General features: G+C 39.1%; 1 protein-coding gene and 1 pseudogene across 1 annotated transcript in view; both read left to right on the top strand.

Moving 5' to 3' along the window:
* The window catches only part of RANBP17 (RAN binding protein 17), a 428,276-nt gene that overhangs the window by 354,590 nt on the left and 45,881 nt on the right, over positions 1-27,805 (top strand). Inside the window, exons 23-24 of the mRNA XM_023218928.3 lie at positions 14,241-14,455; positions 16,001-16,139. Coding sequence (XP_023074696.1) covers positions 14,241-14,455; positions 16,001-16,139 — 354 coding nt within the window. The remainder of the gene's footprint in view (positions 1-14,240; positions 14,456-16,000; positions 16,140-27,805) is intronic.
* On the top strand, positions 24,773-25,939 carry LOC111547112 (annotated as a pseudogene).

Raw genomic sequence — 27,805 nt, 5'->3', positions numbered from 1 at the left:
GAAAGAAAGAAAGAAAGAAAGAAAGAAAGAAAGAAAGAAAGAAAGAAAGAAAGAAAGAAAGAAAGAAAGAAAAGTGAAACAACCTTATAGCTGATATGGAGAAGGTTTTAGTAGTCTGAGATCAAACCAGTCATCATATTCCCTTAAGGCAAAGCCTAATCCAGAGTAAGGTTCTAACTCTGTTCACTTCTACGAAGGCTGAGATAGGTGAGGAGGCTACAGAAGAAAAGTTAGAAGCTAGCAGAGGTTGGTTCATGAGGTTTACAGAAAGAGGCCATCTCCATAACATCAAAATGCAAAGTGAAGCAGCAAGTGCTGATGGAGAAGCTGCAGCAAGTTATCACGATGACCTAGCTAAGATTCATTTTGATGAAGGTGGCTACACTAAACAACATTTTTCATGGAGACAAAATGCTATTGGAAGAAGATGCCATCTAGGACTTTCACAGCTAGAGAAGTCTTCAGAGGACAAGCTGACTCTCTTGTTAGGGCTTAATGCTGATGGTGACTTGAAGTGGAAGCCAATACTCATTTACCGTTTTGAAAATCCTAGGGCCCTTAAGAATTATGCTAAATCTACTCTGCCTGTGCTCTAGAAATATAGCAACAAAGACTGGATGACAGCACATCTGTTTACAGCATGCTTTACTATTTTAAGCCCACTGTTGAAGCCTACTGCTCAGAAAAAGATTCCTTTCAAAAGGTTACTGCTCACTGACGGTGCACCTGGTCACCAGGAGCTCTGATGGAGATGTACAAGGAGATTACTGTTGTTTTCATATCTGCTAACACAACATCCATTCTGCAGCCCATGGGTCAAGGAGTCATTTTGACTTTCAAGTCGTATTATTTCAGAAGTACATTTCGCAAGGCTGTAGCTGCCATAGGTAGTGATTCCTCTGATGGATCTGGACAAAGTAAATTGAAAACCTTCCAGAAGGGATTCAGTATTCTAGATGCCATCAAGAACATTTGTGATTCACAGGAGGAGGTGAAAATCAACATTTAGCAGGAGTTTGGAAGAAGTTGATTCCAACCCTCATGGGTGACTTTGAAGAGTTCCAAGACTTCAGGGGGGAAATTAACTGCAGATGTGATTGAAACAGCAAGAGACAGCCGGGCGCGGTGGCTCAAGCCTGTAATCCCAGCACTTTGGGAGGCTGAGACGGGTGGATCACGAGGTCAGGAGATTGAGATCATCCTGGCTAACACGGTGAAACCCCGTCTCTACTAAAAAATACAAAAAACTAGCCGGGCGAGGTGGTGGGCGCCTGTAGTCCCAGCTACTCGGGAGGCTGAGGCAGGAGAATGGTGTGAACCTGAGAGGCGGAGCTTGCAGTGAGCCGAGATCCGGCTACTGCACTCCATCCTGGGCGACAGAGTGAGACTCCGTCTCAGAAAAAAAAAAAAGAAGAAACAGCAAGAGACCTATAATTAGAAGTGGAGACTGAAGATGTGACTGAACTGCCGCAGTCTTGTGATCAAACTTGAATGGATGAGGAGTCGCTTCTGGATGACTAACGATGGAATCTACTTGTGGTAAAAAGCTTTAAATTATTACATAACCTTAGTTGATAAAGTGGCAGCACAGTTTGAGAGGATTGACTCCAATTTTTAAAGAAGTTCTCCTGTGGATCAAATGCTATCAAACAGCATTGTATGCTACAGAGAAATCTTTTGTGAAAGGAACTCAATTGATGCAGCAGATTTCATTGTTGTCTTATTTTAAGAAATTGCCACAGCCACCTCAAACTTTGGCAACTACCCTGATCAGTCAGCAGCTATCAACATCAAGACCAGACCTTCCAGCAGGAAAAAGATTACAACTTCCTAAAGGCTCAGATGATTACTAGCAATTTTTAGCAATAAAATATTTTTAATTATAGTGTATACATTATTATTTTAGACATAAGGTTGCACAGTTAATAGACTGTGGTACAGTGTAAACTTTTATATGCACTGAGAAACAAGAAAAAAGTTGTATGACTAACTTTATTGGGATATTTGCTTTGTTGTAGTGGTCTGGAACTGAACTTACAATATTTCCGAGGTGTTATAGTTATGTATAAATGATACTTATGTATAAATGATTATAAGAAGATAGCTAAAGAATTCATTGGTCTTGAAATAAGTAGAGAGCTAATAAAATGTCATCAAAAAATAACAGTTCTCGAGAGAATAGATTGTCCAGGAACTATGGATAGGGTCTTAGATCTTATCAGTTGGTTAGGGCATGTGATTACAAAGGAGCAAAGAGTAAGGTTCACAAAAGTCTTGTGGAGGCAGTGGAATGATCAACACCTTGAGGATCCCAAAACCAGGATCGGGTGGCTTACAAAGCAAGGCCTTGAGGATGATAGCTGAACACATGCTTAGATTTCAGTGGATTCCTTCATCCATGCACCTAACATTTGTTGAGCATTTACTTATTTTGTTTTGTTTTGTTTTGTTTTGTTTTGTTTTGTTTGAAACAGTCTTGCTCTGTCACCCAGGCTTGGCGTGCAGTGGCATGGTCTTAGCTCACTGCAACCTCTGCCTCCTGGGTTCAAGCGATTCTTCTTCCTCAGCCTCCCGAGTAGCTGGGATTACAGGTGCCCACCACCACGCCCTGCTAATTTTTGTATTTTTGGTAGAGACGGTGTTTCACTGTGTTGGCCAGGCTGGTCTCAAACTCCTGACCTCAAGTGATCTGCCTGCCTCGGCCCCCCAAAGTGCTGGGATTACAGGTGTGAGCTGCTGTGCCTGGCTAAGCATTTACTGTTAATATGTTTCTGACCCTGTGAGAGATAGGAAGATAAATAAGATGCAAAAGGAAAAGAAAAAAAAAAAGAATCCACCAGGGCACGGTGGCTCACACCTATAATCCCAGCACTTTGGGAGGCCAAGGAGGGTGGGTCACCTGAGGTTGGGAGTTCGAGACCAGCCTGTCCAACATGGAGAAACCCCATCTCTACTAAAAATACAAAATTAGCCGGGCGTGGTGGCATGTGCCTGTAATTCCAGATACTCAGGAGGCTGAGGCAGGAGAATTGCTTGAACCCAGAAGGCGGAGGTTGCAGTGAGCTGAGATCGTGCCATTGTACTTCAGCCTGGACAACAAAAGCAAAACTCTGTCTCAAAAAAAAACAAAAAAAAAGAATCTTACTGTTTCTTCCCTTAAGGAACTTAAGTCCAGCAGGGGAGTCAGACAAATGAAAAAAGAATTATGATGTGTTGTGCTCTGTGTTATCCTTGAGAAGTATTTAGAGTGCCATAGGAGCCCAGAAGAGATTTCTAGCTGAAACTGGGGGTTTAGAGAAGGCAATATTTCTTGAAGGAAAAAGAATAAGGCTCAGAAGTTATAGAACGGCATTTAAAGGAGAGAATAGATTTTACAAAGCACATAAATATAGAACAGCCTTGTTGGTTAGGAAACTCAAGGAATTTCAAAATTGCTGAAGACTAAAGCTAACATTAAGGAGCTTTAGGCAGTGAGAGACAACCAGTTATGAAGTAACTTTTGGGTCAAAGTAAAGCATTACAACTTTAGGCTGGGCACAGTGACTCATGCCTGTAATCCTGGCACTTTGGAAGGCCGAGGCACATGGATCACCTGAGGTCAGGAGTTCGAGACCAGCCTGGCCTACATGGCGAAACCCCGTCTCTACTAAAAATACAAAAAATTAGTCAGGTGTGGTGGCGGGCACCTGTAATCCCAGCTACCTGGGAGGCTAAGGCAGGAGAATTGCTTGAACCTGGGAGATGGAGGTTGCAGTGAGCTGAGATCACACCTTTGCACTCCAGCCTGGGCGGCAGAGAAGACTCTGTTAAAAAAAAAAAAAAAAAAAAAGAATTACAACTTTATCCTTAAAGATGCACATTCTTTAAGGAAAATACTGCATAGATGACCATATTTACATTTTTGAGAAACCACTTTGATAGCGTTGTGGTAGGTGAATTATTTGATGTAAAGCTAGAAGAGAAAGGAACAGAATTAGGCTTTTTTTGGTTTGGTTTTTTTTGTTGTTGAGACAAGATCTCACTCTGTCACCCAGGCTGGAGTGCAGTATCATGATCATAATTCGCTGAACCCTCGAAGTCCTGGGCTCAGGTTATCCTCCTGCCTCAACTTCCTGAGTAGCTGGGACTACAGGCATGTACCACCATGCCTGGCTTTTTTTTTTTTTTTTTTAATTTTAAGTAGAGATAGGTCCTCACTATGTTGCCCAGGCTTTTCTAAAACTCCTTACCGCAAGCAGTCCTCCCCCCTCAGCCTCCCAAAGTCCTTGGATCACAGGCTTCAGCCATCACGCCTGGCCAGAATTGTTATTTAAATTAGCATACAATGTTAGTAGACATAAAATTATGTCTACTCTTCCTTTCCTGTCTCAACATGATTGCCTCCTATATGATAATATGATTTTACAAAATTTATATTATCATACAAAGAAAAGTATACCAGTTCTTGGGAATTTATAGAATGTTGTGTACTACTCTAAGACTATATGTAGGATCCTTGCCATCTTGCCATCTTCAATATAGTTTTCTTTTTGTTACTATTCAGTCTGGGACAAGACTTTCCCCAATACCTAATTCTATTGTTTGCACATGAGATCACTCAAGAAGTGGTTGCATCTGACTGAGAGACTAGAAGTAGGTTTTGCTGGTAGCCACCAGTTAACAATTGCGCATCTAGTTGAAATTCCTTTCAACAAATAAGAAAAAATATATAATGATTTCAAAATAAACTCTGTAAGCTTTAAATACTGGGAATTTTTTTTTTTTTTTCTTTTTCAGTTACTTGGTATGGCTCTATGGAAAAGCAAGAATTATAAAAATGTCCATAACCTTTATAAACTCATTTCTATTTTTCTTCTAAGGAAATAATCTCATGATAGAGGACAGCTAACTACAGCTAAAGATCCTTGATGTTACATTATCCATAATAGTAAAACTGGGAAAACAAACAAAATGCTACAAATAACAAAATGCTCGAATAACACAGAAGGATATGTCAGTTCAGTGGAATACATTGCAACCATTAAAAATTATCTTTTCAGGTTACCCAGCTTATGGAAAATATAAATAATACCATATCAAGGTAGAATTCAAATTTTACCTATGCTCTAGGTCATGTTAGACTTCTATATACATGGCAACAATTGAAAGAAAACAAACTTCAAAATAGTTTGAAATATTGAGGTTGCAAGTTAATGTTTTTAAGATTTTTGTATCTACTAATATGCTTATAAAATAACCTATACAAAATCTTTTATTCAAAAAAGGTAGTGAATCATACGTAAATCTGTAATTACATTATTGGACAACATTACTCCGAGAGTTCGGAAACAAAATTACATCAGTGCTGAAATTCCATCTTCTATGTCAGCAACTTATGCTGCAAAGTTAAGAAAGGTATGGAAACACCATAAGCATACAGCCTGGGGTCCACTTGTACTACCATGTCTTTTTCTATCATGTTTTTCTGTACCTATCACTTTCTTTCCCATCTTTTTTCATCCAAAATAATTTTTTTTCTTTTTTTGCTTTTCTCTAACTATAAAATAATATACTCATGGGCAGAAAAGATCCAGCAATGTTATTTCAAAATAAACTCTGTAAGCTTTAAATTTTTCATTTTTTACTTGGTACAGGAAAAGAAAACCCCCCATTCATCACCCAAAGTTAACCATTATTAACAGTTTAGTGTATGTACCCTTCTATGCTTTTTATGTGTACATACACACATATTTTCCCAAACATGATATCATGTGTGCTATTCTGTAATTTGTTGTTTTTTATTTATATTATGGTCATTGTTCTATGTTAACATATATAAATCTACCTCTTTTTAAATAGCTGCAAAATATTCCATTTTATGGTCATACTGTAATTTATTAATCGCCTTTAGCTGAACATCTGCTTTTTCATTATCATTCATAGTGCTTCAGTCAATAACTTTGTACATTCAGCTTTGTGAGTTTCAGTCATTCATTCAACAGATGTGTAGTAAGAACAGCAGGTGCTGTTACAGGCTCTTTGGATACCTCAGTGGGCAAACCAAAAAAGAAATTAACTAGTAATTAGAAGGTAGGCTGGGCACAGCTGCTCGTGCCTTGTAGTTCTAGCACTTTGGGAGGCTGATGCAGGAGGACTGCTTGAACCCAGGCGTTTGAGAGTAGCCTGGACATCACAGTGAGACCCCGTCTCCATAAAAAAATTAGAAAAGAAAAAGAAGGTAATAAGTGCTAGAAAGAAAAGAAAAGAAAAGAAAGAAAATAGATTAGGATAAGGGGGCATCTAATCCCAGAGAGTGAAACAACAGAAACACTAATTCATTGCTGGTAGAACGCAGAATGGTGCGGCCACTTTAGAAGACAGTGTGGCAGCTTCTTATGAAACTAAACATAGTCATTGTAAGATCCAGTAATCATGCCCCTTGGTATTAACCAAAGGCATCAAAAACTTATGGTCACACAAAAACATGTACACTGATATTTATAGCAGCTTTATTCTCAATTGCTAAAACTGATTTTCTTCAGTAGGTGAGTGGATAAGTAAACAACAGTACAACCAGACAATGGAATGTTATTCAGTGCTAAATAATAATAATAATAATAAAGCTATAAAATTACAAAAAGATATGTAGGAACCACAATGCCTCTTACTGAGTGAAAGAAGCCAATCTGAAAAGCCTTACATACTATATAATCCCAACTACGTGACATTCTGGAAAAGGGAAAACTATGAAGACAGTAGAAGCTCAGTGGCTGCCAGTGGTTACAGGAGAGTGAAGGATGAATAGGCAGAGCAGAGGATTTGGGGGGCATTGAAACTCTGTGTGATACTATAATGGTGGATGCATGTTCATTATACATTTGTCCAAACCCATCGAATGTACACCACCAACAGTGAATGCTGATGTAAACTATGACATTGGCTGATAATGATATGTCAATATAGGTCCAGATTGTAACAATTGTACCACTCTAGTGGGGGATGTTGATAGTAGGGAAGCTGTGCATGTGTGGGGACAGGAGATGTATGGTAATCGCTGTACCTCTCTCTCAGCTTTGCTGTGATCCTTAAACTCCTTATTGTTAAAAAAGAAAACAAATACACACACATATCTTAAGTGCCAGGGATTTAGGGACATGTTGCATTATTAGAGTGGTCAAGGTAGGCCTCATTGAAAATATGACATTTGAACAAAGACTTCCAGTAAATGAGGGAGTTAGTCACGTAGATTTCTTGAAGACCATTCTAGGCTGAGGAAACAGCAAGTGGTAGCGTCTTAAGGCAGGAGTGTATCTGGCATGTCTGAAGGGCAGCAAGGAGGTCAGTAGCTGAAGCAGAGTGAACAAAAGGAAGAGTAATAAGAACAGTATCATATAAGGCCTGTAGCCCACTAACATCACTATGACTTTAACTCTAAATAAAATAGAGGACCTCAGGAACATTCTGAGCACAGGAATGACATGGCCTGGCCTAAGTTTCTAAAAAATTACTCAGGCTGCTATATTAAGGGTAGACTATAGAGGATTAAAGATGTAAGCAGGGAAGTCAGATAAGACAATATTGCAGTAATTCAGGCAAAGTTTGATATTGGCTTTGAACAAAGTAATAGCAGTGGGAGTGGTCAGATTCTGGATATATTATGAAAGTAAGACAAATCAAATTTCTTGATTCATTGGATGAATGGTAGGACAGAAAAAAAATGTAGTCAAGAGATTTGAACACAAGCAACTGGAAAGAAGTAGTTGCCATCTTCTATGGAGATGAAGAAGGCTAAGATGGGTGTGGGGGACCAAAGTTCCATTTTGGTTATGTTGAATTTGAGATGTCAATTAATATCCAAGTGGAGATGTTGAGTGCCAATACGGATTTTTGATTCTGGAGTTTGGAAAATAGGTCTAGGGAGTCCTTTGATTCATTCAGTGATATTTACAGCTGCAGAACTAGGTAAGAACTAGGAATGAGTGTGCTTGCTTCATCAACACACCTACTAGGACTAAAGGTGAGTGTAAATATAGAGGAAGACTTAGGTTTGAGTTCTGGTGCACTCCAATGTTGGAAGGTAAAAAAGAAGAAGGAACTGGCAAAGAAGATTGAGCGAACACTGAAGAAAACCGAGACAATGTGTCTTGGAAGATGAGGTGGTCACCTATGACCTATCAAAAGTTGCCAGTCAAGTAAGATGAAGACTAAGAGTCAACCATTACATTTCACAACCAGAAGTCACTAGTAACCTTGAAAAGAGCACTTTTGAGTGGAGCAGGCATAAAAGAGAATGAGAAGAGAAGAAATGGAGACAATGAATTGAGCAATATCTAACAGAGGAAGTGAGGCCAAGAGAAGGTTTTACGTTCTTTTTTATTTTTATTTTTCATGAAAGAGACAATAGTGTGACTTGTATTCTGATGAGAATGAGCCAATAGCAAACAAATAAGATTGCATAGTAGAGAAGGGCAAAAATTGTTGGTGACTTGTCCTTAAGCACATAAGAGAGAGGAGATGGGAACTAGTTGGACATGTTGAGGGATTGACTTTTACTAAAGACAGTATATATGAGTGCAGATGCTAGTAGAAAGCTATAAATGGTAGGGAATGTTAGTATTAGAATATAGAAATTGATCTACACACACACACACACATATGTTTTTTCAAGACGGGGTCTCACTCTGTCACTCAGGCTGGAGTGCAGTGGTATGATCATGGCTCACTGCAGCTTCAGCCTCTTGGCTGAAGTGATCCTCCCACCTCAGCCTCCCAAGTAGCTGGAAGTAATGATGCATGCCACTACACCTGGCTAATTTTTTGTAGAGATGGGATTTTGCCATGTTGCCCAGGCTGATCTCAAGCTACTGGGCTCAAGTGATCCATCCCCTTCAGCCTCCCAAAGTGCTGGGATTACAGATGCAAGCCATTTCACCCAGCCTTTTAAAAATATTTTTAATAAATGTTACCAAATTGCCTTCTAGAATGGTTATACTAATTTTATATTCCCAACAATTTTTTTTATTTTCCTACATCCTTATCAACACTGCATTGTGTTATCTTTTTCAATCTGAAAGGGAAATACTATATTCCCTCCAGCCTTTACAGCTTCAATTCTGTCCCAAACCATTTATGTCCAGAGACCTTGACTGGTTTGCAGAGAGACAAGAGTGGGTTGAGTAACCTGAAGTAAAAGAACGTCAGCAAGTTGCAGTACTCTTCACATAACTGCGCCTTCCAATGATGAGTGAAGACATTCAGCCTGTACAGTTGTCAGCTAGCTATCGCATTCACTTTAAAATTTTAGAGATTAAAAAAGAAAAAGAAAAGGTAAATCAATGTGATTGATTGATTGCTTTGTAAGCCAAGAAATAACATTGTTTATACTGTTAGTTTCTCCTGGTATAAGATACTACCGTGGTATATCTTATCCCTTGCATCACTTTTCTAAGTATTTTGAGGCATAGCAAATTGGTGGAATGGGAAGCAAACAGCAAAACTAATCCTCTGCAGCTAATTCTCTATTGAAGAAACAGAGGAGAGGCTGTCAAATGATAGAGTATTGACCTTACTTTGAATTGTGTAAATGAAAAGGACTAGAGGGAAGTGACATTATTTTATATCGCACACACTCAGCTTCACCTCCTCCTCCTTTCAAGGCTATAGTTCCTCCAAATGTGAACTTACAGGCCATTAGACAAGAGGAAAAAAACGAACCCCAAGTACTGTGTATTGTCATAGTTTACGTTTATAGAGCACTGTGCCAGCTACTTTACATATGCTGTCTCCTTTACTCCATATAAGAGCCTTGTGAATTATAGGTGTTGTTATCCTCATTTTGTAGATGAGGAAACTGTGACTTATATAAGTTAATAATCTGCTCAGATAGATAGTAAGGAAAGGTCTAGGATTCAGACCAGGTCAGTATGAGTCAGAAGCTCACACTGTGAATCACTACCTTCTGTACTATATATTTATCTTCTGTTACAGTATTACCTTATTATGTAGTTCTCCAGCTGAGGCCTGTGAAAGAAAGCCATTCTTCTTTGGGTAGTGGGGGTCTCTTCTGAAGAGGAAGACATCCTGGAGTCAGTCACTCAGCAAAAAGGATGGATCTCAGGAGAAAAAATAATTTTAAAAAAATACACCTGAGAGTCGGTCGCAGATGAGCAGAAGATTTGACATCTTCCTATGTGTATCCCTCTTTAAAAGTACATCTTCAGAGTTGTCTAGAAGGGTACTTGTGAGTGCTAGAAGCTAATAACAACAAAGGCCTCTCCATGAAGGACGGAAAGTGGAGGTGAAGGAGAACCCCAAGCAGTTCTCTTAAGCTAATAATGAGGAAAATATTTCTAATAAGCCAAATTATGTAGATCAGGAATAATTATCTGTGCTCATTTCCTAGTTGTTTTCCCACATTATTTAATGAGATTTCTTATACTGCTACAGCATGTACAAGAGTAAGAATAGAAATTCCAAAGTACTTGTGCCTCCATTCCCCGTTATTGCCTTTGGCCAGGTTAACCATTCAGTTCACAGCATTCTTTTACCCTGAGCCCCAAGATAGCCTCAGCATCTATCTTACCCAGCTTAAGGATGTTACAGTATCTCTTTTCCCCTCCCCAAATTATGGCATATGTGCTCAGTAGGAAACAGAGTTTTTCCTTTTAGTTCTAGCCTTTGAAAGTCTGTTTTATTTCATTAAAGTATGACTTATTTTTGTGCTGCTACAGTAGTACCAAAGTAGCAGCTGTTACTGGCTTTAGTAGCTGCTAACCTGGCAATGCCATCATCTCCTAGCTGTCCATCAGGGCAATATACATCTCCCTCTTAGGAAGGAAATGCTGACACGGAAGGAGTAGAATTTTCTAGGTGTGGAGTGGAGCAGGGAGGACAAGGAGGGACAACATACCTAGAGAGGAAGATCAAAAGCAAACCTAAGCCCTGTCACTTTTGTTTATACTAATGTGAGTCTAACTCCTAGATTTTCAGCTTTTTGAGGGCAGGATCAACAATTTCAGTAAGTATTGCTGAATAATACATATTGAATAAAGCTGCATTCCAGTAAATAAGTGGATAACATGGCCAAGTCTTCTTTTCCATAGTCTTTTATAATCACCATGGAATGCTGAGGCACTTGAGCAAAATGAGGTAGTTTCCTATTTCAAAAGTATTCATCATTCTACTGTTGCAAGGTCAAAATAGTATATTAATTACTGTCTTAACCCATTTATGCCTAGTGTTCCATTATTAGGACGCTAAGCTTGTGGGAGTTATTTGTATCCTGTTGCTCAAGGTCATCTCCAAGATCTGATTTTTCACACAAAAAAATTTGCAACGTTCGGTGTAAATGGGTTAATAGAGATGTGTCTGACATAGTCCAAAAAGCAGGACATATATGCCAAATTGCAACATATTAATACAGAGATAACAGTTATGATTCTAGATAATGCTTCTTGATGATAGATTATCCAGTCCTTTACGGATTTTTTTTTTCCCATCAGGCAGTTCTTGGCCTGCCTATTTCATCTGTTGCTACAGCATATAGGACCTTTACTTTCCCCATAAGGATATCAGCATAAAAAGGCCCCAAAAGTTTTCTCACTTTTACCTTGGCCTTCCCACTTCCCAACAAACACAAAACCAGTGAAAATTACCAAAATTACCCTAGCTCTTTTCATCGCATGGGTATACAGTGCTGTTCTTTCTTGGGAAAGGGAAGGAGAGAAAATGTCTAACCTTGGTTTAAATTGAATTTGAGGCAAAGGTAGAAAAACAGTGGTTTAGAACTGTTCTTTTCTGGAGTACTTGACTTTCTTAGACATTCATGCCTTTGCACTTTATCTACCCAGAGTACACTCCTTTTTTTCCAAGTCCGTGTGGCAACTTCAATTATCCTTCAAACTTAACCTGTTCTGTGAAGCCTTTCCCCCTGCCTTCCGGCCAAAGGAAAGTTAGCCTCTTTTTTTGTTCACATAACATCTTGACATACTTCTCCGATGGCATTTGTCACATTGTATGGAATTATTTATTTACAGATCTATTTCCCCCAACAGACTGAACTCCCTCAGGGCAGAAATTTTATTGTATTCATTTGTTTATACCAACACCTCACACATAGTAGCTGTTAAATAAATGCTGTCATATTGAATTGAATCTTTATGCAACTATTATATCTCTCTAAGGTAAGTTACAATGAGATCATGAAAGAGGGTACAGTGTTTGATATGGAGTAAATTACAAGATATGCTTCAGCCTTCTAGACACTGGTTTTGTCATTCAGATATATAAATTATAAGCAAAGTCACATGGACTTCTAAGGCTACACAGAAGAAAATATGCTCCACATACATGGAACAGACCAAGGCAGATCAAGAAGAGGGAACTTTTACCCTGTGCTGGTCCTGTGTTTCATGCTCTGCTAGAAATATTGGTCCTTCTTAACCTCTTAGTACACGTGGGGTTACCATAATATATATATGAGTCAAGCTTCAAACCAGGAAAAACAAGCACGATAATGCTTTTGGAATGGATAACTTATTTTAGAAATTAGACCTTATACAATCTTAAGCAAAGATGGGGAAATAGGGCCAAAGCGGGAGTTGAAGGTTCAGGGGAAAAAAATCACCGATCAGCCCTCCGGAAATAATGGCATAGTTGGAATTTGCAGGGAAATCTAGAAACCAGGCACATTTAGGTGCTGGAGTGGAACTATGAAAGGATTGGGGTGAGAAGGTAGCTGGTGTTATGGTATAGAAGTCGGTAGAAGGCTGTTGCCTCTGCATAGCTATTGCTTCTGTAAGTGTGCTACCACCTGTTTGGTGGTGTGCTTGGAGATACTGGTCAGCAGGGTTGGTAGTTCTAGATACAAACAGAACAAGGAAGCACAAGGACAAAGTGAAACCAAGCAGCATTTCTGCCTCTTACTCTCACCACCCCTAACCACAGCAACCTTCAGAAAGTCATGGCAGCTACTGCACTCCCAGCATCCAAATTTCACACAAATTTCTCTTTTGGCCAATTGTAGCCCACATCCATAAAGGGAAGTGGATTCTAAGAAACTTAATTCTTGTTAGCTAAGTTGACATGGTATAAGCCACTATATTATACTTCTAAATTTTGTAAATTGAATTTAGTTTCAATTTTAGAAGCAATACTCATTTGACCAGGAAAAAGCAGAGGTAAGAAACATATATTACTTTATATTTTTTAAAGCAGTATCAAGTATTGCCTGGTAACATACTAACTAGCACACATTTCAGAAACAAATTGTTGATTGTAAATGCTAACTACTACAGAACATTTTAAGATGATCATACAAACATTTCTTTGTCTTCTGATGGTCAACACAGAATTTAAGTACAATTTTTAAAACATCTCTTGAATCTTCTGAAGAAGGATCTAAGAAGAAAAAGGAAGTAATATTTACTATACACTGCACCAAGAACTTCTGTGTGTGTTATTTCATTGAGTTCATGTACCAAACCTGTGAGGCTCCTAAAAGTAAAGTAAATCAAGATCAAATTCAATCAAATTCATATAAAAGGTTACATCTCAGTCAGGTTATCTTTTTCTCTTGACTTAGTTTTATCCTACTTTTTAAAATTTTTTACTGACAGGATAACACATAAAGTAAAATGAACTAATCTTTTTTTTTTTTTTTTTTGAGATGGAGTCTCGCTCTGTCACCCAAGCTGGAGTGCAGTGGCGCGATCTCAGCTCACTGCAAGCTCCGCCTCCCGGGTTCACGCCATTCTCCCACCTAAGCCTCCCAAGTAGCTGGGACTACAGGCGCCCGCCACCACGCTCGGCTAATTTTTTGTATTTTTAGTAGAGACGGGGTTTTACCATGTTAGCCAGGATGGTCTCAATCTCCTGACCTCATGATCCGCCCACCTTGGCCTCCCAAAGTGCTGGGATTACAGGCGTGAGCCATGACACCCGGCCAATGAACTAATCTTAAGAGTACAACTTAATGAATTTTCACGTATCTGTGTATACATCTGTGTAATTACCATGCAGATAAAAATATAGCACTTTTCCAATATCCTTGATTGATTTTTCCTTGGGCCTTTTGTACTTCCAGGTAAATTGCCATATGTATTTATATTTTTTATTACAATGAATAAAAAAAATTCTTAAAAATATGCTGGGAGGAAGTGAACATTCGCAGTAAAGTAAGAATGTTAAATAGTGTGTCCCATAACTGCTTTGAATGACATCTACTTATGTCACTTTCTCTTTCTGCTTTTACCCTAAAACAGGTAATCAGATCCTGTCCCTTGGGAGCCTCTCAAAAGATCAGATTTATCCAATGAAACTCAAGGGCATCTCCATCTGCTATTCAGCTCTCAAGTCTGCCTTGTGTGGAAATTATGTCAGCTTTGGCGTCTTCAAGTTGTATGGGGACAACCATTTTGACAATGTACTCCAGGCCTTTGTCAAAATGCTGCTGTCAGTGTCCCACAGTGACTTGCTAGTAAGCAATCATGCATCATGGGAGTCTTTGTATGAAATGTGAAGTAATACCACCACAGGCCTGGAAGTGTTATAATGAAGTCCAGGGAGTTAGCCTAGAACATTTTATGTTTTAAGACAGCATACTTGATCTAACTTACAGAATTTGGAAAACTATAGTGGTTGTTTTTTTTTTTTAACATCTCTGCCTGATTATACAGAAGCCAATATGTGCCCAATGTAGTCGCAGTAATTACTTAAGTAACATAGCCAAATCATGCTCAGGCTTCGTTCAGGCTTTCCCACCTGCTCCCGCCCAAGTTTACGAGTAAAATCTGGAAGGCCTTTGTTAGTCAACCTGTGTAAGAAATGCTCCTTGATCTCCTAGTGGGCTAGTCCATCATCTTCCACCTTTATAAACTAATCTTCGAATGGCCACATCTCAAGCCAAAGTTATTAACCTTCCTTATAGTAGAATGGAATGATCATTGAAGTATATGTCTGTTAGACAGAAATTACAAAATAGAAACTTGAGTCACATCAGCCATATGTTAATATCCCCTCATCGAAGAGTTACTTCACTACAGTTAAAATCCACCAAGACAACTGGTATGGTTCCAAGAATTTTTCTCTAATTTTTTTATTCTAATAGTCAAGCAAACCTTCAATCCAGTAATTCTCAAACTTGAGGGTGCATAAGATTCTCTTAACTTGTGTGTTAAAAATGTACATTTCAGGGCCTAAACTAGAGCTTGTCATTTAGTGAGTCTGAAGTGGGAATCAGGCAACTGCATTTTTGGCAAGCGCCCCAAGTGATTCCTATTGAGTTGGTCTTAACGTCACTTTAAGAAATGCTCCTCTGGTTTCTCTCTTTTTTTTTTTTCTTTTTTTTTAGAGGTGGGGTCTTGCTGTGTTGCCCAGGCTGTTCTTAGACTCCTGGGCTTAAGCAATTCTCCTGCCTCAGCCTCCCAAGTAGCTGGAATTACCAGCATGAACCTCCATGCCCAGCTTCTCTAATTTATCATGCAAGTGTGTTTCTTTGATACTGGTTTGGATTGCATTTGAGATTTTTCAGGTATCTTTCTCATGCACTTATCTTTTGCCTGTAGTGTATGGTAAATATTAAGCCCTTTACCAAATTATTATTTAGTTAGATGGATTAGCATTATATTAATACAACAGACTATGGTGCCAAATCCCATTATAACAGCAAATGTCTTTGTGTTTAAAAAAACAACCAAAAAAAGGTTTCCTAGCCACTGTTAAGCACTGTTCAGTGTTAAGTATTCCAATCCAGAAAAATAATTCACACAGTCTTCTAAATGTCATATTGCAGGGATTTTACTTTTAAGTGCGAACCATGTAAGGTAAAGAGATCAAGAGATTCCTATCAGAACCCCTTTAAATGCTGGATTGGGACTCATTATATCATTTGCTCTATATATTTATTGACCTTGTGTTTAAATAAGTTTACAATTTCCACTATTATAAATGACAATTTTCACTGGACTGTAACATGTATTTTTCTTCCCTGTGGTTTGACATTTAGTATGTCTCTGTCTTGTAGCAATACCGGAAACTGAGCCAGTCTTACTATCCACTCCTGGAATGTCTCACTCAGGACCACATGAGCTTCGTCATCAACTTAGAGCCTCCTGTACTCATGTATGTTCTCACATCTATCTCAGAGGGACTCACTACTCTTGGTAAGGATCATAGAGGACGTTGTTTCCATAGGAAAAACTTGATTATGGGCTTTTAATGTATGTGATTATTGAGACTATCATCCTACAAAGGGGGAAAAAGGTATTGTGAACCCAAACTGAAAGATTATTTTATAACCATTACTTGCAAGTGGGAAAAATGTATTTCTTCATATTTTGATACATAGTCAGTTATGTTTTCATCAGCTTTACTGAGGTATAATTTACATATAATAAAATTCACTGATTTTAAGTGGACAGTCCAATGAGTCCTTGTACAAATGTGTACATGTACACAAACATAGCCACCGCGACCAATGTGTAGTACATTTTCATCACCACTAAAAGCTCTTTTTTCCTCCTTCTAATCAATCCCTTCCCCCTACCTCTCACCCCAGGGAACTAATGCCTGCTTTCTCTCACAATAGTTTGCCTTTTCCAGAACTACATATAAGTGGAATTATATAATATGACGTTATTTGTGTCTGGCTTCTTTCATTTAGCATAGTGACTTTGAGATTCATTCACATTATTTTGAAAATCAATTAGTTTATTCCTTTCTGTTGCTGAGTATTATTCCATTGTATGGATTATTAGTTTGTTTATTCACCAGCTGATGGACATTTGGGTTGCTTTCATTATTTGACTATTTTAAATACAGCTATTATGAACATTCCTATACAAGTATTTATGTAGATAAATTTTTTTAATTTCTCTTGGGTACATACCTAGAAGTGGGATTTCTAGGTTATATGCTAAGTGTTTTTTTAACATATAAGAAACTAACAAACTGTTTCCCAGAGTGACAGTGACAGCATTTTGCTGTCAACAACAGTATATGAGGATTCCAGTTGCTCTGTATACTTGCCAACATTATTAATGTCTTTTTCATCTTACCCATGACATTGGGTGTGAAGTAGAATCTTCAAGTTGACTAATCTTTTCTTCTGTGATACCTAATCTTCTATTAATACTGTATTTGGGGCTGGGCGCAGTGGCTCAGCCTGTAATCCCAGCACTTTGGGAGGCTGAGGCGGGTGGATCACCTTAGGTCAAGAGTTCAAGACCAGCCTGGCCAACATGGTGAAGCCCCATCTCTACTAATAATGAAAAAAAAGTTAGCCAGGCCTGATGGTGGGCGCCTATAATCCCAACTACTCAGGAGGCTGAGGCAGGAGAATCACATGCACCCAGATGCACCCAGGAGGCATAGGTTGCAGTGAGCTGAGACTTACTGCACCATTGCACTCAGCCTGGACAACAAGAATGAAATTCTGTCTCAAAAAAAAAAAAAAGATTTTAGCTGAGCACGGTGGCTCGTGCCTGTAATTCTAGCACTTTGGGAGGCCAAGGCGGGTGGATTACCTGAGGTCAGGAATTCAAGCCTAGGTTGACCAACATGGTGAAACCCTGTCTCTACTGAAAATACAAAACATTAGCCAGGGGTGGTGGCAGTTGCCTGTAGTCCCAACTACTCGGGAGGCCAAGGCAGGAGAATCGCTGAGGTTACAATAAGCCAAGATGGCGCCATTGCACTCCAGCCTGGGCAACAAGAGCAAAACTCCATCTCAAAAAAAAAAAAAAAGAACTGCATTTGTTTTCATTTCAGATATTATATTTTTATTCTCTAGAATTATTATTATTATTATTTAAGACAGAGTCTCACTCTGTTGGCCAGACTGGAGCGCAGTGATATGATCTCATCTCACTGCAACCTCCACCTCCCAGGTTCAAGCAATTCTTGTGCCTCAGCCTCCCGAGTAGCTGAAATTACAGGCTTGCGCCACCATACCCAGCTAATTTTCGTATTTTTAGTAGAGATAAGGTTTTGCCATGTTGGCCAGGCTGGTCTTGAACTCCTGACCTCAAATGATCTGCCCACCTCAGCCTCCCAAAGCGCTGGAATTACAGGCGTGAACCACCATGCCTGGACTTCAATATTTTAATATTGAATTTTTAAATATTTTCCATTTTCTCCTCATCAGGTTTATGTTTTTTTAACATTGATCATATGTATAAGAGTTATAATAGGCCAGGTGCGGTGGCTCACGCCTGTAATCCCAGCACTTTGGGAGGCCAAGGCAGGCAGATCACAAGGTCAGGAGATTGAGACCATCCTGGCTAACACAGTGAAACCCTGTCTCTACTAAAAATACAAAAACAAAATTAGCCAGGCCTGGTAGTGGGCACCTGTAGTCCCAGCTACCCAGGAGGCTGAGGCAGGAGAATGGCATGAACCCGGGAGGCAGAGCTTGCAGTGAGTCAAGATCATGCCACTACACTCCAGCCTGGGCGACAAAGCAAGACTCCGTCTCCAAAAACCAAAAGATTTTTAATAGCTGTTTTAAGGTCCTTGTCTACTGATGTGATTTCTGGATCTGTTTCTATGGATTTTTCTCCTTATGGGTCATGTTTTTTTCATTCTTAATATAACTTGTTATTTTTGAATGTGTGCCAGACATCATGAATTTTACATTTTGAATTTTCTGTGCTAGATTTTGGTTTTTATTTTTTGGAGACAGAGTTTCGCTCTTGTTGCCCAGGCTGGAGTGCAACAGCGGTCGGCTCACTGCAACCTCCGTCTCCCGGGTTCAAGTGTTTCTCCTGCCTCAGCCTCCCGAGTAGCTGGGATTACAGGCATGCACTACCACGCCCAGCTAATTCTGTATTTTTAGTAGAGACAGGGTTTCTCCATGTCTAGAGACCTCAAGCTGGTCTCAAACTCCTGACCTTGGGTAATCCTCTCACCTCAGCCTCTCTAAGTGCTGGGATTATAGGCATGAGCTACCACACTCGGCCAATTTTGATTTTCTTAATGTGGATTTTATTCTATCCTGCAGTTGAATAACTTTTGGATCAGTTTGACTCATTTGAGATCAGATGGCAACTCTTATTTTGGAGTAATTGGGCCCCACCACTAAAGTGTTATCCCTGTGAGGACACTGCAGTGCTCCATGTGCTATGAAGTTCCTCCACAAATGATTTCCAGCTTGTAATCTTCAAGAATTATTTGGCCTATTGCTTTTCAGTGGTTCTTTCCCCAGCCTTGGGAGTTTCTTCTCATACTTTTTTTTTTTTTTTAGATGGAGTCTCTCTCCGTCACCCAGGCTGGAGTGCAGTGGCGTGATCCTGGATCACTGTAGCCTCCTCCTCCCAAGTACCTAGGATTACAGGCATTTGCCACCACGCCCAACTAATTGTTTTGTATTTTTAGTAGAGACGGGGTTTCACCTTGTTGGCCAGGCTGGTCTCAAACTCCTGACCTCAAGTGATCTCCCAAAGTACTGGGATTATAGGCATGAGCCACTGCGCCTGGCCTCTTCTCATACTTTTATAGGTCACTGTTCAGACAAACACTGGAGAGGACTCCCCTGGAGATCTGTAGAACTCTCTTACATAGGTCCCACACTCTGGTACTCTGTATTACAAGTTTTAGCTGCTTTAGCCTTCCCAGATTTCAACCTTTTATTCTCCAACTCAGTGAGACTGCTTGGCTTTGTTTGGGTTTTCCCTTACTAGCCTGCAATCTGGAAACTGCTTTGGGCAATAAGCTTGAGCAATTGTTTTCCTCCTCACTAGTTTAATGGTCCTGTACTGCTTGTTGTACAATAATTGAAAACCATTGTTTCGTATAATTTGTCCTGTTTTCTAGTTGTTTGGCAGGAGGGCAAATTCTCATAGCAGTTAATTCTTCATGGAATAAGAAGAAATTCTGTCTTCTATTATTACAGTTTAGGTTGACATTCTTTTATCTCACATCATAGTAATACTTGAAGATTTTGAATTAGTTGCAGGTAGCTATGTTATTTTCGACATGTGATCTTGTTAAGACTTAGAATCTGCATTTTAACAGACTCTCAAGGGCGTCTTGACAAAGTGGCATTATGAAGGGAATACTGAACTTGGATTTAAGTCCCAGCACTGCCACTTACTACTTGTGTGACCATGGGCACATACTCTGTGCCTGCTGCTGTCATAGGTGACATGTGGATTCATGTGGATACTTGACTGTTTTCATTCTCAGAACCATTTGTGTACCAAAAGCAGGTTAGGTACTCTAAGAGCACTCTTTATTCTTATTTTCTATTTTATTCTTACTTTCTACTTGTAAGTTTCTGAAGGGCAGGAACAGTCTATTACTACTTTACTTCCAGTTCCTAGCATTATAGTAAGTGCTCAATAAATATTTACTGAATGCATTAATTAGGTAATATTATTTTCATTGTACAAATGAGGTAAGCTGTGGCTCAGAGAGGTGAAACAATTTGCCTAAGATCATAAAACTAATAAGTGAATGACCTAGGAGTCATTCAAACTCTAAAACCCATTCTTCCTGAGCACACTACCCTGCTAGATCTACCTGATAAAGGTCACAGCTTTGACAGCTAGAGGCCTGGTAGAGATTATTTTCTTTGTACATATTGGTGGTTTTATCTTCAGCCTCTTGTATTGTTGCAAATTCACATTGTAACCACTGGATAACTCTGGCAAGTGAGTTGGGCCCTGTGTCATTAAGAAAGGGGACTATTTAGAATGTTGAAAGTAACCACTTGGATTTTTCCTTTCCCAACAATTATATATTTTAAAAAGAGGAATTTATTGGTATTGTTTGGATTATAGGCAGGTTTCATTTCTGTTGTTGCCTTGATGGAAAAAATGAGGAGGTACAGAAAAGTTGAATCAGTGATAGAGTGATGACTTGCCTAATATTCCGAAAATGATTTAAAAATTTTGGTTAATTTCATTCATTAGCATTTTTAATTTCATGCTATCTTTTTAATCATCCATCCATTCTCTGCCCACCCTAACCCCAAACTCTTATACACAGACACCAAGTACAGTGTCTTTAAAAAGCTGCTCGTACTGATGGCTCTGAATTCCTTCATTCAGTAATCATCAGTTGTGCATATACTATATACCAAGTACCTTTCTAAACCTTGGCAGTACTGAAGGGAATAAGACAGATAAGATTTCTGCTCACATGAAAGCTTGCATTCTAGTGGGAAGAGACAAGCAATAATTGAACAAGCAAATACACATACCAAAAAAAAAATCAAGTCATATGCACTAAACAAAGAATTAAAATTGGGTGGTGGAAAAAGAATAAGTCAAGATGGCTGACTGAAGACATTAGACACCTGCTCTCTCCTGAAGGAAGAACCATAATTATGAATAGATAATCTTATACCTCGAATAGAACATCTAGAAGAGAAGACTAGAGTCCTATAAAGAACTCACAGGAAACATTCAAGGCACAGAAAGAGAAGGAAGCAAGCAGCCAGCTCAGCCAAGATTGGCCAGAAGCCCAGAGAGGCTCAGTATTGCAGAGAAAAGGGTAAATGAGAGAACTTAGGCAGTCCATATGCCTGCCACAGACTACTGCAATCCTAATCACATGAAAGCTTTTCTACCCTTATGAACTCTTAACATTAGCATGAACAGTGATTTGAAGACCCTATAAAGGCATTGCACCAGCCAGGGAACTTGTGCTGGGTCACTCACCCTTCTAGACCTGAACAGGTACAGCAGGGTACCATTTGAGGAGTGCAGCCATCACAGGACTGCATCTGACCCTGGTAACCACAGCCCTTGTATCTCCACGTCCTGAGAATTTCTGCTGACATTCCCCGGTGTCCACCCAGAGAGCTGCACTCACCCAGCCTGCACCACTCAAGACCCAGAGGGTCATCCTGCCACTCCTACTTCCATCACCCATGCTATATGGGCCACCCAAGGACCCTAGAATCTGCTCGCCCACCCAGCCCACCGCTGCTGCTACCAGCATATGTGCAAGCCACCTGGAGGTCCAAGAATCAGCTTGCTCGTAACTGCCAACACAAGTGCCAGCCTGTACCACCCTGGGGCACAAAGACAGGCACATTCATCCCACCATTGTCAGGACTAGGGCCTGAAGACTGAGACCTACCTGGCTTCCCAGCTCCCAGCACAAATTTGCCACAGCTTCCACTAATAACTGCACCCTAACCCTCCAAGAAAATTATAGACAGCACTAATTCTACTTACAGCCAAAGAAATAATATTACACACTACACTACTGCATACATCCAGAATCAGAGCCAAAGTGCCCTACCCAACCAATACCACAGATACTTCTTCAGGAAAAATGCCTCCCCTATGAAAGTAAATTCAAAAGTAAGAAAAAATGACTGTTAAACTGGATGGGCAGATATCAACATAAGGCCACAGGAAACATGAAAAAGCAAGAAAATATGACACCGTCCAAGGAACACAGTAATTCTCCAGCAATAGATCTTACTCAAAAAGAAATTTTCAAAATACCAGATAAAGAATTCAAAATGCTGATTTTAAAGCAGCTCAGTGTATTATAAGAGAAATCTGAAAAACAATACAAATATAATTCAGGATATGAATGAGAACATTACCAAAGAGATTTAAAAAAAATAAATAAATAGAAATTCTGGAACTGAAGAATTCATTGAGGGAAATACAAAATACATTTGAAAGCTTCAACAATAAGCTAGATAAGGCAGAAGAAAATCTCAGAACTTGAAGACAGGACTTTTTCAAATCCAGTCAAACAAAAAAATTTTGAAAGAATAAGAAAGAATGAACAAAGCCTTCATGACATATGAAACAACATAAAGTGACTGAATATTCAAATTGCCAGCATCCATGAGATTAAAGAGACAAAGGATTAGAAAGCCCATTTACAGAAATAATAGAAGAAAATTTTCCATTTATTACAAGAAATGTAGACATTCACATACAGGAAACTCAGTGATCCCTAGGAAGACACAATGCAGAAGGGTCTTTTCCATGGTACATTATAGTCAGAATATCTAAAGTAAAACTTAAAGAGCAAATCCTTAAAACTGCAAAAGAAAAGCATGTAGTTACTTATAAAAGGAACCCCATCAGGCTAACAGTAGATTTCTCAGCAGAAGCTTTACAGGCCAGAAGACAATGGAATGATATATTCAAAGTACAGAAAGAAAAACTGGCCAAGAATACTATATCCAGTAAAATTAACCTTTGTAAATGAAGGAGAAATAAAGTCTTTACAAGAGAAGCAAATGCTAAGGGAATTTGTTTGCTACCACTAGACTGCAGCCACAAGAAATGCTCAAGGGAGTCCTAAACCTGAAAACAAAGGATGACATTTACCATCATGAAAACACACAAGAGTATAAAATTCACTGGTTAAGCAATCACACAAAGAGAAGAAAGGACTAAAATGGTACCACTACAGAAATTCACCAAACCACAACAATTAGTAAGAGAAAAAGACAGGAAAAAAGAATATGTAAAACAACCAGAAAACAATTAACAATATGACAGGAACAAACTTTCACATACCAGTAATAGCCTTGAACATAAATGGATTAAATTATCTAGTTAAAAAGATATATAATGACTGAATGAATTAGAAAAAAAACTTGATCGAACTATATACTGCTTACAAGAAACTCACCTTAGCAGTCAACACATATAGAGTGAAAGTAAAGAGATGGAAAAAGATAATCCACACAACAAAAACCAAAAGTGAACAGGAATAGCTACCCTTTTATCAGATAAAACAGACTTTACATCAAGAACAAAAGGGGGAAAAAGACAAAGAAGATCATTATATAATGATAAAGGGATCAATCCAGCAAGAGGATATAACAGTTCTCAACAGGTGTGTACCCAACACTGGAACACCTGGATTTCTAAAATGACTAAATTTGAAGAGAGACACTACAATATAATACTAGTGGAGGACTTCAACGTCCCACTCTCAGCATTAAACATCATCTAGACAGAATGTCAACAAAGACACTTTGCATTTAAATTGGACTTTAGACCAGATGGACCTAACAGAGCTACAGAATCTACTCAACTACAGAATATACATTCTTTTCATCGGAGCATGGAGCATTCTCTAGGATAAACCATATGTTAAGCCACAAAACAGGTCTCAACAAAAATTTTTTTTAGAGACAGGGTCTCACTTTGTCACCCAAGCTGGAGCACAGTGGCATGGTCATGGCTCACTGCAGCCTTGAGTTCCCAAGCTCAAGCAATTCTCCTGCCTTAGCCTCCCAAGTAGCTGGGACTACAGGCATGTGCCACCAGGCCCAACTTTTTTTTTTTAGAGACGAGTTTTTGCTTTGTTGTCCAGGCTGGTCTCAAACTCCTGGGCTCAAGCAATCTGCTCACCTTGGTTGGCCTCTCAAAGTGCTGGAATTACAGGCATGAGCCACCACACCCAGCCCAACAAATTTTTAAAAATTGAAATCATATCCGGTATCTTCTCAGACCACAATGGAATAAAACCAGAAATCAATACCAAGAGGAACTTGGAAACTATACAAATAAATGGAAATTAAACAACTCGCTCCCAAATAATCATTGGGTCAATGAAAAATTATAGTGGAAATTTAAAAAAACTTGTTGAAACAAATGAAAATGGAAACACAGCATACCAAAACCTGTGGGATATAGCAAAAGCAGTGCTAAGAGGTAAGTTTATAGGCCTGAGCGCCTGTAGCAACGACGGCAGCAGCGGCCCGGCGGGATCGGTGGGCGGGGCTGCGGTGTGAGCTGGCTTCCTGGCTCCCCTCCTTCTGCGCCCGCCCCGCCACTGTGATTGGGTGGAAGTTGGCGCTGGCCAGATGGAAAAACTAATGACAGTCTCCAAATTGACCTCCATCTGTACCATGAGCGCCAGTGCTTCAGCATTAGAAAAAGATTGGTCCAGAACAGTTTCCGGTCAATGAGCACTATTTTGGATTAGTCAGTTTGGGGAATACCTGCTACTCCAATTCAGTTCTTCAAGCACTTTATTTTTGTCGTCCATTTCGTGAAAAAGTTCTTGCATATAAGAGTCAACCTAGGAAAAAGGAGATCCTTCTTACATGCTTAGCAGATTTCTTGCATAGCATAGCCACTCAGAAGAAAAAGGTTGGAGTAATACCTCCTAAGAAGTTCATCACAAGATTATAGAAAGAAAATGAGCTTTTTGACAACTGCATGCAACAAGATGCCCATGAGTTCTTAAATTACCTACTAAATGCAATTGCTGATATTTTACAAGAAGAGAGAAAGCAGGAAAAACAAAATGGTCGCCTACCTAATGGTAATATTAATAATGAAAATAATGACAGAACCCTAGACCCAACGTGGGTTCATGAGATTTTTTTCAGGGAACATTAACTAGTGAAACCAGATGTCTTACTTGTGAAACTAGTAAAGATGAAGATTTTTTAGAACTTCTGTTAACGTGGAACAAAATACATCAATTACTCACTGCTTAAGGGCTTTCAGCAACACAAAAACTCTATGCAGTGAATACAAGTATTACTGTGAAGAGTGTCACGGCAAACAGGAAGCACACAAACAGATGAAAGTTAAACTGCCCATGATTCTAGCTCTACACCTGAAGAAATTTAAATATATGGATCAACTTCATCGATATACAAAACTCTCTTACCAGGTAGTTTTTCCTTTAAAACTTCATCTATTTAACACTTCAGGTGACACCACCAATCCAGACAGAACGTACGACCTTGTTGCTGTTGTGGTTCACTGTGGAAGACTTATTTGTAGATTTGCTTCATATGAAAGTATGGAGGTGTGTGCAGCCTCATTGTCAGCATTGATCCCTAATTGAGGCCATTATATTGCGATAGTTAAGAGTCATGATTTTTGGTTGTTTATTTGATGATGACATTGTAGAAAAAATAGATGTACAAGCTATTGAAGAAGTCTGTGGACTGACATCAGATATCTCAAAGAACTCTGAGTCTGGTTACATCCTTTTCTATCAGTCTCGGGCCTGAGGGGGAACCATGATAAAGAGATACTTTCTGCCTCATTTCTTCTCTGGTTATTTTGGAAAGGATCAAGCACTGATTTTTCAAGAAAAGAGAAATGCAGGAAGCTCAGGGGGCAGTAGCACACTTTGCACATGATAAAGCAAAGACGATGGATTGACAAGCCCTTCCAATCATGGTAGTTCATTTATTTGCTCAGGTATCATGCTGTCTGTACAGTTCCATTCAACAAGGAGGTGAAATCAGAGATACCAGCTCCTCTTGTAAAACAGCCTTCCAGTCATTGACACGCATTTTCTCTTTATTAATTGTACCAATAATGCTGTGAATTCCTTGGGGGTGCAGTAGAAAGAATCGGAATCTGTGCTGTATTGATAAGGAGATGATGTTGAACACACTGCATAAATTTGCCTGGTTCAGTGTGTATAGAAGCATATTCGGTGGTCTTTTCAAGAGTAAACCAGAAATACTTTTGGGCCCAACTCTTGCAGTTGCCTTCCTGATGTAAAAACTAACATGCTAGATAATCCAGTGTCAGGAAGACAAAGATGTTTTGCTTCTCTGAAGAAGCTTATAGTAATATATGTAGGGAGCAATTGGTCAAAAGTCGCTTTTTGTTTCCCCAAGGGGAAAAACTGGCTTTGTAATCATAATTTTTTCCTTATTTATTTTACTTAAAACTGGTAGAGTCTAAGTATTATATGAAGTGCCCATGATTCTATCAGTAAATTTGAGCATATTTTTATTAATTAATGTCAGTTTAAGTAGTCCTTTCGTTTGTTTCTATTTTTAAGGTGAATTTTGAATTCTATCTGAAATCAGTAAGATACCTTGAGAAAAACTGCAATGAGAGGAGGTAAATATCCTTTTTCAGGAGGAACTGATATCTCTGGCCAAATATTTGTCCTTTTATTATGGTTTCTAAATCGGTTATTTTCTTCAGCTTTAGTTTCATAAAATTAAAAAACTATAAAAAAAAGTTCCTGACCAGGCGCGGTGGCTCACACCTGTAATCCCAACGCTTTAGGAGGCCGAGGTGGGCAGATCACGAGGTCAGGAGATTGAGACCACCCTGGCTAACATGGTGAAACCCAGTCTCTACTAAAAATACAAAAAATTAGCCAGGCATGGTGGCACGCTCCTGTAGTCCCAGCTATTTGGGAGGCTGAGGTGGGAGAATCACTGGAACCCAGGGGACAGAAGTTACATTGAGCCCCCTGGAGTGCCACTGCACTCCAGCCTGGGCAACAGAGCGAGACTCGGTCTCAAAAAAAAAAAAAAAAAATTCCTGTGATTGTTGGAATAATTAAAAATTCTGGTGCAGTGGTAGTATACCAATCTTTAGAATTCTTAAATATTCTAATGTTTCAAGTTGAGGTCATGCTTGGGAAAATCATGTCATAGCATTTATGTTATTTTCAGATGTCATTTTTTTACCCTGGAAAGAAGTAATAATGTTCATCATAACCCTAGCAGTCTGGATAGTGAGCTAAACAAACCCTTTGAAGATTAAATTTTAATCAAGTAGACTAGGAATAGAAAAAACAAGTCCTTCCTCCCATTCCCCCTACCTTTACAAATCTTACTGGAAGGGTGTTCAGAAATTAAAATTTGTGTTTGCTAAGACTTAATTCTGTTGGGGGTTTTAAGAAGTAATATTTGTAACATAAAATGTATGTAAACCATTGCAGTTTTTTCGGACATTTTTCCATGCATCAGTAAGTTGTCTGACAGTAGCCAAATGCAACTTGCAGAAAATTATCAAAAGTTATATTCAGAATAATAGCAATCAGGCCTTGGATGTTCTTTATCAAACTCTTTTCAGGCAGTAAATTTTTAAAAAAAATCTGTCATTTTCTACAATTCTTTTGC

Source organism: Piliocolobus tephrosceles, chromosome 4 (assembly GCF_002776525.5).
Source record: "Piliocolobus tephrosceles isolate RC106 chromosome 4, ASM277652v3, whole genome shotgun sequence".
NCBI classification, from domain to species: Eukaryota; Metazoa; Chordata; class Mammalia; order Primates; family Cercopithecidae; genus Piliocolobus; species Piliocolobus tephrosceles.
This window is presented reverse-complemented; position numbering and strand designations above follow the sequence as displayed.